Source organism: Choloepus didactylus, chromosome 7 (genome assembly GCF_015220235.1).
Source record: "Choloepus didactylus isolate mChoDid1 chromosome 7, mChoDid1.pri, whole genome shotgun sequence".
Taxonomy (NCBI): Eukaryota; Metazoa; Chordata; class Mammalia; order Pilosa; family Megalonychidae; genus Choloepus; species Choloepus didactylus.
In genome coordinates, this window is record NC_051313.1 from 32,056,878 (window position 1) to 32,068,059 (window position 11,182).

General features: G+C 42.0%; 1 protein-coding gene across 2 annotated transcripts in view; it reads right to left on the reverse strand.

Moving 5' to 3' along the window:
- The window catches only part of DCBLD1 (discoidin, CUB and LCCL domain containing 1), an 83,609-nt gene extending 73,479 nt beyond the window's left edge, over positions 1-10,130 (reverse strand). For both annotated transcript variants that reach the window (XM_037844359.1, XM_037844360.1), the window contains exon 1: positions 9,966-10,130. In XM_037844359.1, coding sequence (XP_037700287.1) covers positions 9,966-10,035 — 70 coding nt within the window. In that variant the 5' untranslated portion in view covers positions 10,036-10,130. The remainder of the gene's footprint in view (positions 1-9,965) is intronic.
- Between the last annotated feature and the right edge of the window lie 1,052 nt (positions 10,131-11,182).

Genomic DNA, 11,182 nt, shown 5'->3' on the forward strand with positions numbered 1-11,182 from the left:
TAAGACCTCAAACATCCAAGTATCTACCCCACAGTTTATGAAAGAGGGCATTCTCAATACAACTATAATCAAAGCCCACCACATCCTTTATTCATCACGCATTCCTATTATCCCTATTCTATGTGTGCAGTTGGGGCTCCGAGAGACTGAGGAACTCAGCTGAGGGGGGTTAGCCAGGATCTGAACCAAGCCTGTCCATCTCCAGACACCAGGAAGCTTAATCACTATGTCCAAAGATGCCACTGCTTAGGTTGCCCATTTTAGAGAAGAGGAAACTGAGGCAGAGAGATGTAAGATGTTGCCCAAGCTCACATTGCTGCTGGGCGACCCAAAGAGTACTAAAGCAGAGATTACATTTATTTACATGAAGTCCCACTCTTTCTCTCTCAAAATTAAAATGAGGAAAATAGCCATGCTTAAATCAGGGTTTACTTTAGGAATGGTAACATGAGAAATTCTGTAAGCATCCCTTTTTCATTATTTAAGTACTCTTTTCTGGACTATTAAGGTAAGAATCTAACGAGAGGTGACAATTGTACCTCCAGCAAAGGTTGCCTAGCCCTGATATGGTTGCTAAAAGACACTCTGTGAATTAAGGTTTCAGTGGATTAACATGCTACTTCTCAAACTTCAGTGTGCTCAGCAAACACCTGGAGATCGTGTTAAACTGCAGGGCCTGAAAATTCTGCATTTTCAGAAAGTTCTCAGTGATGACTCCTCTGCTGGTCCATGGATTTACTAGAGAAGCAAGACACTAAAAAGATCCCTCATTATGAATAGGCATCTCGCAGTAGATCTTTATAAGTACAAATTCCTTGAGGCACCAGTTTCGCATGGTTTTATTTTAATATCTATTCCTAGAATTGGAACACCTCTATGTTTCCAATTCTTTGACACTTTATTTTCACTCTGGATTTCATTTTTAAGTCCCGGACAGGCAATAATAAGTTTCAGGATCTATGTTTAAGCAAGAGTGACATTTCTGGCACCTGGGCAAGACTGTCAATTTAGAAATTACTTGAGGATCACTGTGGCAAATACACAAAGAAATACGATGAGCAGATTTGTGGGAAAATAAGTGTATGTACCATTAATAAGGAAAAAGCAATCAGTGTTTACTGACCAGAAAACAGCAAATCTCAGTGGGGAGACAGATGGCATCTTTTCATACATCTAATGAGGTATGAAACATAAGAGCTGAGAGATAAAAAAATAAAATTTATAAAACATACCATGTCCCCCATTCCTGAAAAGTACCTCTGCACATTCTATATTCTCCACTGCTGAATTTATCACAATGTGGTAAAAGCAAATGGTTACTGATTTGGATTTGAAAAATACTCTAATTTTTCTGTGCAAATGTGATCACCTCTAAGAGAAACCAAGGATTATTAGTTAAAAGTATTAAAAACGTTATTGTCTAAGTAACCCCCTGTTCCTCCAAGACTTCTATTCTCTGACTTGTTCTCCCTCAGACTATAAGCATATAATCGGTTTCTTTGAAGATGAGGGGCAGGAGACCATCCTATGACATTTGGAATTACAGGCAATATCTGCTTCCCACCTTGGACACAAAAAGGGAATGAACCTGGGGTAAGTGATTCAATCTCTGAAAGTCAATTCCCTCACTTGCTCTCAGAATTGGAATTAAACAGAATTAAAAACACTTGATATATCAAAGTACATAGGAAGATAGGGGTTTTTAATAAATGATTTACATAAAACAAGCAACAGTGATCAATAAACGCTAAACCAGTAAGAGAACGGTGGATGGAGTAAGAGAATGGTGGATGGAGTAAGAGACAATCTTCCCACAGAGGAAGTGCAGGTCACGGGGGAAAAGGCAACTTTATAATGGAGGGATTGGGCTGTCACTTCCTGAAGTCACTGATCAATCTTAGCATCTTTAAAAGAGGAGTAATAATAATAATAATAATAAATGCACCCTGATGTATTACAATCAGAAGTATCTGGCACCTTTGGGGTACTTTTACCAAAAATGCTTAGCTTGCATCTGATCAAGCCTTTAGATCTAACTTCAGTATAGGGGATAATGCACCAAGTAAAAGAGACTCCACTAAGAAGTAGTCAAATTTAGGATGTGGGCTATGTCACTGGACAACTGGACCTGGTTTCCTTGCAGGAAAAGAAAAGATACGTGGGAAAGGGTCAGTGGTAGACTGAAAGTGACTTAAAAGATATAATCACTAAATACAACATGTGGGCCTTGTTTATATCCTTGCTTGCACAAGCCAGTGGTTAAAAAAAAAAATTTAAAAAAAACATTTTATGTAGATAACTGGGGAAATCTGAATATGACATGAGTATTAGATGATATTCAGGAAATTACCACTAATATTCTTAGGTGTGCTCACAGCATTGTAGTTATGTAGGAAAATGTCCTTAGGTTAGAGATATAAATGAAACATTAGGGGGGAAATGCCATGAAGTTTTTAATATATACATTTTAAATACCTCAGGGGGAAAACAGTGCATCTATTAAGACCTTAATAATATATTACAGCAGCTGTGGCAAAGATGATGAAAAACAAAAAAAGAAGAAAAAATAATTTTCTAACCCAAAGGCAAGAGGTCTCAAAGATTTTTAGACCCTTCTGAATTAGCAGTCACAGCAAGTACAGGGCCACTTCTCTATCTGTAAACCAACTCCTATTTTAGTTTCTTGGCAAAGGGGGAGCTTTCCAGAGGTGAAAAAGGGGGCAAATCTTGGTTGATGTAATTCACAAAATAAGCAGCCTCCATTCTAAAATCCTCAGGGTGAGAGCTGAACTGATGTCCAAGTGGCCCCATGGGCTATTAAGTCTCAGAAGTTTCTTCCTTTGGGCTGAAATGAGCCACATTCCAATCTGAAGTGAACTTCCTTTTGTGCCAAGTTATATAAAGGCTGAATTAAATCCATTTGCCACTTAAAATTTAAGTGACAGACACAGAGAGGTTTCCCCATTTCCCTTGTAGGAAACTGTGTGCATTGGAAATCCAAATTTAACTGGACTTCCAAACTTTTAATATCCTCTGTATTAAGTTTTGTTCTCTTCTTTATTCAAGAATAGAGTGCCCCATAAAAATCAATTACCTTACTTTTAGGCACATTTACTAAACACAATAGCAAAATGGAGCCATTTAGTCCTAATGCCCCAGGTCTTTAATTTTTGTGACGGAAAGAAAAAGAGAATACTATTTTCTCTTTCCTTCAGTAAAATGTAAATATGTGCAACACTGAATACAAAAGTCTACAATATTGGTTATAATTTGAATTGAAAAATGATAAATATAAAAACAAATGTGGTTCTCAGTAACAACCACCTCCAAATATTCTAATAATTGACAAGGTTGGCCTTTTAAAGTAGAAATTAAGAATCTCATCTAAGAAAGATAAGAAACAGACCTTACCTTTCTGACACTTAGTTTGTCTAAAGATAAAAGTGTACATATTTCTTTCACATAAGGTATAGGCAAGCATATTATTTCTGACTTTATAAGCAAGGAAGAATTATCTGAATCACACAAAAGACAAGACCCTTGACAAGACTAACAGCTGATGTAAGTTGACCAAGACAAAATTCTACTTTCCCATTGGATATTCCTTCAATAGCAATAAATGACTTGAAAATGAGTTCTTATTTACCTGAAGTCTAATTCTAAAAATCACTACAAACTTATCCAGAACAGTATATAGGGGAATTATTAAATTAATGATTGGTTCATACTGGAATATTATATAAAAGTTTAAAATATTTTTTTCTAAATAGAATGATAAAAATCTTTGAATAAAATGTTAAGTTGAAGAAAAGCAGAACACCAAAGCATGTGCAGCCCAGGTAGCAGAGTGGGTAGCAGGTGTTAGTTTATATTGTTCTTCTTTAAATTTTACACATACTTTATAATTATAATTTTGTGCCTCTTAATCTCTACTAAAAGCAAATAGAAGACATTTGACAGCATATATGTGTGTGCACACATATATCTTCTGTAGGGATATATATGTAAATTTGATATATGTCAAAATATAACTAGTAGTTCTCTAAGTAACATCTTCCCTGCGGGAGTATGAAACATTGGTACAAAGCCATTTGTTCATACCCTGATTTGTTCCACAACTGTTCCACCTTATAAGCATTAGGGATGATCTTTGAGAAATTAGTCATGCAAAAAAGTCCCATCCTTAGAGAAACTTATTCTTTTTTTTAATTATTAAAAAAGGGGGAGGAGGAAGGTAACAAGAAACTCACTTAGCTGCTACTTTATTTCAACAGGCTTTTCCTACAAATTCCACCTAAACTAAAATTACCATATACAAGCATATACAAGACAGGACATTCCTGCAAACATCAGATATACTTTCACACAGTGTATACTCCTAGTGAGATACTTCATAAAAGCTAGATTAAGAAATCAAGTAAAAATGGCAGTAAACAGTAAAGGCATACTATGGCAATATGGCTTAACATGGTGCTAAGGTCACAATGCCTTAACACTGTCCCCGAGAGATCTTTGGGGTGAAACTGGCCCCTGACGCCCTAAATGTGTACGCATGTGCACATCTTCTATGGGAGCACTGAGTGGCCTGGGCCAAATGACTAGAGCCGCGGGCTCCTCTCTCAGCATCATGGCCAGAGCTGACTCATGGCAGCTTTCCCGGGATTGCCTGGAAAGGAGTCTCTGAGATTCCCAACATCCTTTTCAGAGCTGAATTCAGATATTTTCTTGAATACATGCACAGTGTTTCCTAAGGCTGCACAACAGTCATATAGACAATATCTATTTGAAACACCTTAGTGAATATTGCCCCTCACCTCATTCTTTCAAATCTCAGCCACAGCACTGATGTGCTGACTCAGGAAATAGTTATGGGGTGCCTGTCACCCACCAGGCACTGCACCAGGTGCTAATGGTGGACAAAAAAAGGCTCCTTCTCTGCTCTCACAGATTTTAAGAGTCTTCCCCACCCGCTACTCTCCATCCCCCCCAAAAAACACTCCAGACTCTCCTCTTCAGCCCCCATCAAAAGGCAAGTCTGTCATTTGGTTCTGGACTCAGCATCCCAGAGCTCACACTTTATTTCCACGGAGAGTTAGACATCACCATGTGGGGTACCCCTCCCCCCATCAATTAAGTCTCCTTCACTCCCCTACCCCCAAGACAAAGTCTTTTTTTTAATAAACAAAAAAGGAATGAACATATGGAAGATGACATCAACATGACTCTTCAATTGCAGAAGGACAAATTTAGTTCATAATCTAAAATGTTTTAGTGGGGAAAGAAGCTGAAATTTGGCAATATTTTTCCCTTTTATCCTAAATGCTAGAATTCTGATATGTCAGAATGAGTTTCTCTATTTTTAAATTCACACTTTCAGACCTTTTACTTACTAACACGAGTTGGATTGTACACAATTTTATTACTTAGCCTTGTCAAGATTTTGATTCTCAACTAGACTTGGCTCTGAATCTCTTAACACATGGCAGTAGTAGTGTTTTTATCATTTTCTCCCCCCATCTACACTAAGCATCCATCCTCCAGGAACACCTATTGTGTGCAAGCCACTGTTCAAGGCACAGAATCCCTCAGGGAGCAAACACTCTAGTAAGGGGAAGACAGACAAATTAAATAACAGTGTGAATTATCTGCTCTTTGGGAAGAGAGTACATGCCATGGAGACAAGCTCAAAGCAGAGAAGGGAATTCAAAGTGCTTGGAGTAGTGAAAGTTACAATTATAAATAGGTGGTTTGGAAGGTTCTCCCCCATGAGATGACATGTGACCAAAGACTGAAGGGGGAGCGAGCCATGTGGATATATGGGGCAAGACTCTTCCAGGCAGAGAGAACAGCACGTGCAAAGGCTCTGAGTTGGGAGGGTATCTGGCACCTGTTAGAAACAGAAGGAAAGTCAGTATGGCTGGAAAGGCATTGAGTATGGGGGAAAGCTACAGACAATGAGGTCAGAAAGGCAAATGTGGTGAAGCAGGTGGTGGGGAGGCAGAACAAAGAGGCCCCAATATTTGTCAAATTAATATTGATAAATAGTAAAGAATAGCAAGATAACTAACATTTATTGACTTCTTCCTATGTGCTAAGTGCAATACCAGGTAGGTTGTGTACATTACCTTTTAATAAAGGAAAGCTACCAATTGCTTTAATACATATCAAGTTGACTTTATGCTTTAGGACACAAACAGTAGTAAGTCCAAAGCTCTTTTGGATGTAAAAGTGTTTTTGTTTCTTTGTGGGTTTTTTTTTCCTTAACATGACAAAACCTTAGCTAAACACTGCAATTAAACTTCTCCAGCCATCTTAAAAATAAAAAACATAATCTCTCATAAATGACAGATATCTTGCTTATTTTCAAGTTGTAGTTCTTCATATGAACTTTAAGTCTGTTTTAGCACCACAAAATTAAAGGGTTCAGTTTACGAAGTAAAAAGCTGGTAAGTATAGTTCGGGGCATTATTCAGAGTTCAAATCCTGTTTCAATAACATTTTTGCTTTGTTTAATGTTTCCTTTAATGTAACTTATTTTCTGAAATATATAACTATTTTTGAGAGTTACAAATTATGTCTAGCAGAACCCGAAGCCATGGTACACTGTTCTGCTGGCATGCTCCTTTCTTTCTGCTGTGCTTTCATTCCAAAGGCACCCTTGCATATTGAAACAAGCATGCCAAGAGAGCTGGGCTTGATAAACAACATTAATTAGTAGAAGGAGCTGATGTACCTTCATAAAGAAATTCAGTAGACTGTTTACTACTTAGTTTCCACTAATTGGGAAATAATTTGAGAATATCCATTCAGCACAAAGAGATTGTTCAGTTCAAGTCAAGAAATACTTTCAACCACCTATGTCAGGTGCCAGGAAGACAAAAAAAAAAAAAGACTTACAGTCTGCAGGGATGGCCAAATCCCAGATTTATCCCTGGACAGATGAGATGAGGGAAAGTGTCTGGGTCAAGTGCACATACCAGTGCAGAAGGTGCCAGAATAAACTTGTGCTTACTTTAAAAAAAAAAAAAAAAAAAGAGACACTCACCTAAAACACCAGATATGAGCTTATCCAATCTCTAAGCAAACATAAATGATTGACAACTTAAGAACAGGCCATCTAATAGCAACAAGTTAGAGTTAGGCAGAGTTTTTAAAACTGACCTTTAGGTAACCAGTATTTGGACCTATGCTTAGAAATTTCCTCAGAGATCAACTGCTCATTTTTATTCTTCACTAGTACTTCATTCACAAGTGGGAAATCTTTATTTTCATACCCATTTACAAATATTCTGGTGAAGAGAGAATCAGAGATGTTTTGTTAGAAGTGAATGCAGCACAAAACCATCACATGAATTAAGAGTATTTTATTCTACATAACTTATATTGAGGTAATGAGGCTGGACCAAAGCCAAGCCTATGGATTTAAAGAAACAGAATCAAACTAATGATCAATTTGCATGAGATATTATGGAAGGTCAAAAATCATGTTGAAACAATCTCAGTAGGTATCTAACTTTAGGTAAGTGGATCCAGAGAAACAAGGCATAAGAAGGAGGTGAAATCCCCCCACACTCTGCTCACCAAGCACTAGGGTGGGTACTGGCAGACTAGGAAGGAACACTGGGGATGGTGGATAGTTTTTTCTAAGTTGAACAAAAGCACCATATAGGGAAGCAGCAGTCCTACAAAGAAACCAGTATTGCTTCATGGGGTCACCAGACTCCAACTGACATAAAAATTTTAAATAATTTCACTGACCAGTGAAATATAAATATTTAGATGAAATTATAACTTGTTTCCTGAAATATAACACAATGAATAAAAGCCTAACACTACACTGTCTACAAAAACAGATGGTGGCACTTAATCACAATCCTAGTATTATAAAATGTTCCCACTGTCTCAGAGCTGATTAGAGTCAGAATTACCTGTGGGAACTTTTTAAAGGTGCATATTCCCAGGCCCCACCCATGGGAATTCTGATTTAAAAGACAGGGCTGGAGTTTCATAAAGCTTCCAGGAAGTGTGGTGATTAGACAGGTTGGGGAGCCTGAGGATTCAAGAAGTAGCAGACTAGGTTGACTCCAAGAACAATGAAGGTACAATGCAATAAATGGTGTTTTCTTCCCCGCTCTTTGCTTCTAAATATTGAGAGCACTAACATTAGATGCACCCATCATCCAACTACATAGCACTAGCATATCTCAAGACTTAAAGTGAGCTTTTATGCTTACATTTATGAAACTTGAAAAACAAATGACCAAGTGTTAATTGGGAAAATCACAGATGTGTGAAATAGTCAATACAATCACTTATTATGCCTCTTCACTCAGTGGTATCAGTACTGGAGTTTCTAGGTTTTGTTTTGTTTTGTTTTGTTTCCAATAAATGTCCCAAATCTAAGCTTTACTTTTTGTATGTAATTTAATACCTACCCTTTTACTGTTTCTTTTAACATCCCAAGCATATACAAGGCTTCATGGACACTCAAATGACAATATCTTCTTCCATCATGCAACTACAACAAAGTCTCAAATTTGAAGCTGAATTAGAATCTAAACTCGTTCCCAGAGAACTGCTCTAGGAAGCATGCAGGTTAATAGCCTCAACGACCACATAAAATCTGAAACTTCTTTTGGAAAGATGGGTGACACCTTAGCCATATTCGTCCGGGGACACACTGTTGGACTGAATCATAGATGTACAGTATCAAAGTTGCATCTTCTAACAGTAATTTAAGAAAACATTTTTAAATGCCTAACATACCCATTATCAAAATTGTACATATTTAATATCTTACATATTTATTAACATTTTATGAAATGCCTAGTATTGTGCTACTCTTGACTTTAGACCACATAAATTTAGGTCTCTGTATGTGTGTGTTCAAACAAATTGGTATATCAGGAAACTTAGGAACCACTATCCACATCTTGAGTGACAGTGTTTCAGACTGGCAATGGATACATGGCTCAGGGAGGAGAGGAGAGGGGTGAAGCCAGCAATTAAATTTGGCTTTGTTTTGATTGTCTCACTAGAAGGCACTGGAGAATGGGTGGGGGGGGGGCTGTCGAAATATTCCAGACAGACTCATCGCCATTAAATAACCTCAGGTGTATAAGGGGTAACAGCAAGAGAGGAGAAAGAGACAAGAACTGAAAATTTTCACCTCCAAAGAAAGCTATCCCTTGCTTTCAAAAACCCTTAGGTCATTAACTTTTTATTCGCTTGAATTAAGAATAACTAGTTATCGCGGATTAATAACGTACAGCCACCTAGGGCTAGTAAAACGGTTACCACATGAATCTGGTGGAAATGCAGACACAAGGGAGGGTAAGCTCGATTGTGGACCAATTAGGTCCAACTCGAAATCAAGAATCAGGTCCAGGGAACGACCAGCCTGGGCGGGGGTCGACTCGCGCACACACCGCAGAAGCAGCCGGGTCACACGAAGCAGGACTCCCGTTAGGAAGTGGCGGCACTAGTCCGCCTGGTTAGAAGGCCAAGCCCTGGGAAACATTTGTCAACCGTCCCGCACAATTAGACAAACGCGCACACTGGGACTGCAGCGCCGCGCGAGGGGCAGAGGCGACAGGAGACTGGCGGGAGCTGTCCTTGCACACGACTCTCCCCGAGGGCAGCTGGGGCCGCTGGTTTGCGACCCCCTGGAAATGTCACTGCTCCCGGGGCCGGGAGCGTCGGAAGTCTGGAAACCAAGAGCACCGGGATGGTGGGGAGGCGCCAAGTTGTTTTCTCTGTTTTAGGGGGAGGCGAGAGTTTGGTGGGGCAGGGATCCAGTTGCAGTAACTTCTTTTTACCCTCGAGACGCCGTCGAGCAGAGCAGGTTCTTTCGTGGGCGGCCGGCTGAGCGGGGTGCAGGCGGCGAACCCCACTTCCTCCGCGCGCAGCCCGCCAGGCCCCGCCCGCCCCCGGGTCCCGCCGCCCGCCGGACGCGCCCCACTCACCCGGCTCCGCCGCCCGCCGCCCGAGCGGGGTGGAGGCCGCGAGCAGCAGCGCCAGGAGGCCGGGCACCATGGCCCCGCCGGGCGCCAGCTCGACAGGCTCGGGCTCCCCTCCGCCGGCCCAGCGCGGGCGCTGCCAGGCTCGGGCCGCCTCCTCTGCGGCCGAACACGGCCCCGCACCGGATCCCAAGGGGGCGGCCCTCGGCCCAGCCCGCCCGGCCCCGCCCCGCCCCGCGCCGCGCCAGGCGGGAGACGAGGAAATCGCGCTCCCCGGCGGCTGCTCTCGAGGAGGCCCGAGGCACGGCTGGAGCTGCTCGCGGTCCCGGCTCCCGACCCCGCTCCCCCTGCTTCGCTCTCTTTCCCCTTGGCGCTCCACGACACGCGTGAGCTTGGGAGCCAGGCGGACACCTGTGGGGAGAGCCGCCCCGGGCCGCGCTGTGCTCGGGTCCTCCCCTGGGGCCTCAGGGCGGCGGGCGCCCCAGAGGCTCCTCTCGTCCCGGACTTCGCCAACCCCGCGGGGGTGGCCCTGCCAGTGAGAGCTACACGAGGGGACTCGAAATACTTTGATGATAAGATGATGACGGTGACAGTGATGACCCAATTCACTTTCCCTTATTCATCCCAGTTCATTCATTCATTCAATATGAAACTTGAATGGGCTTGCCAGACACTGTGCTTAATCTAACTGTGCAGGCGTTAGAAATAATAAGGCAAGTGTATCAAGTATATAATGTAAATTGTAACTGGTGACATGAGGGTGCTAGCGGAGAGCCTTAGGGAGAGCTAATTAAATGGCGGGGGCGAGGGGGCAGCGGGGGAATCAGGCAGGGAAAGCCTTAAAGAAAGTAACGTCTAAGCCAGACATGGAGGGTGAGCGGGACTTGGGGAGAGGAAGGAGGGGGCAGCAGAGTAGACAGGGTGTAGAGGGTGTACAGGGTGTGCAATGGAACCGAGGGAAGAAAGAGCCTGACGCGTTTGACAAACGGAGCCCGGACAGCTGGAGGACAGCAGTTAGGTGGCTGCGTGGCCAGAGGTGGAAGCCGGAGCACAGAGCAGAGGCCGGAGCGTGCAGGGCCTGGCAGGCCACGTGAAGACTGTTTAACTTGATCCTCAGGGCGATGAACAGCCACTGAAAGTTTCAGACGGAGAAGGAGTGACAGGATCTGATTCTGCGGAGGTGGAGGGAAGGCAAGTGGGAAGCCTGGAGAATTTTGAGGCTG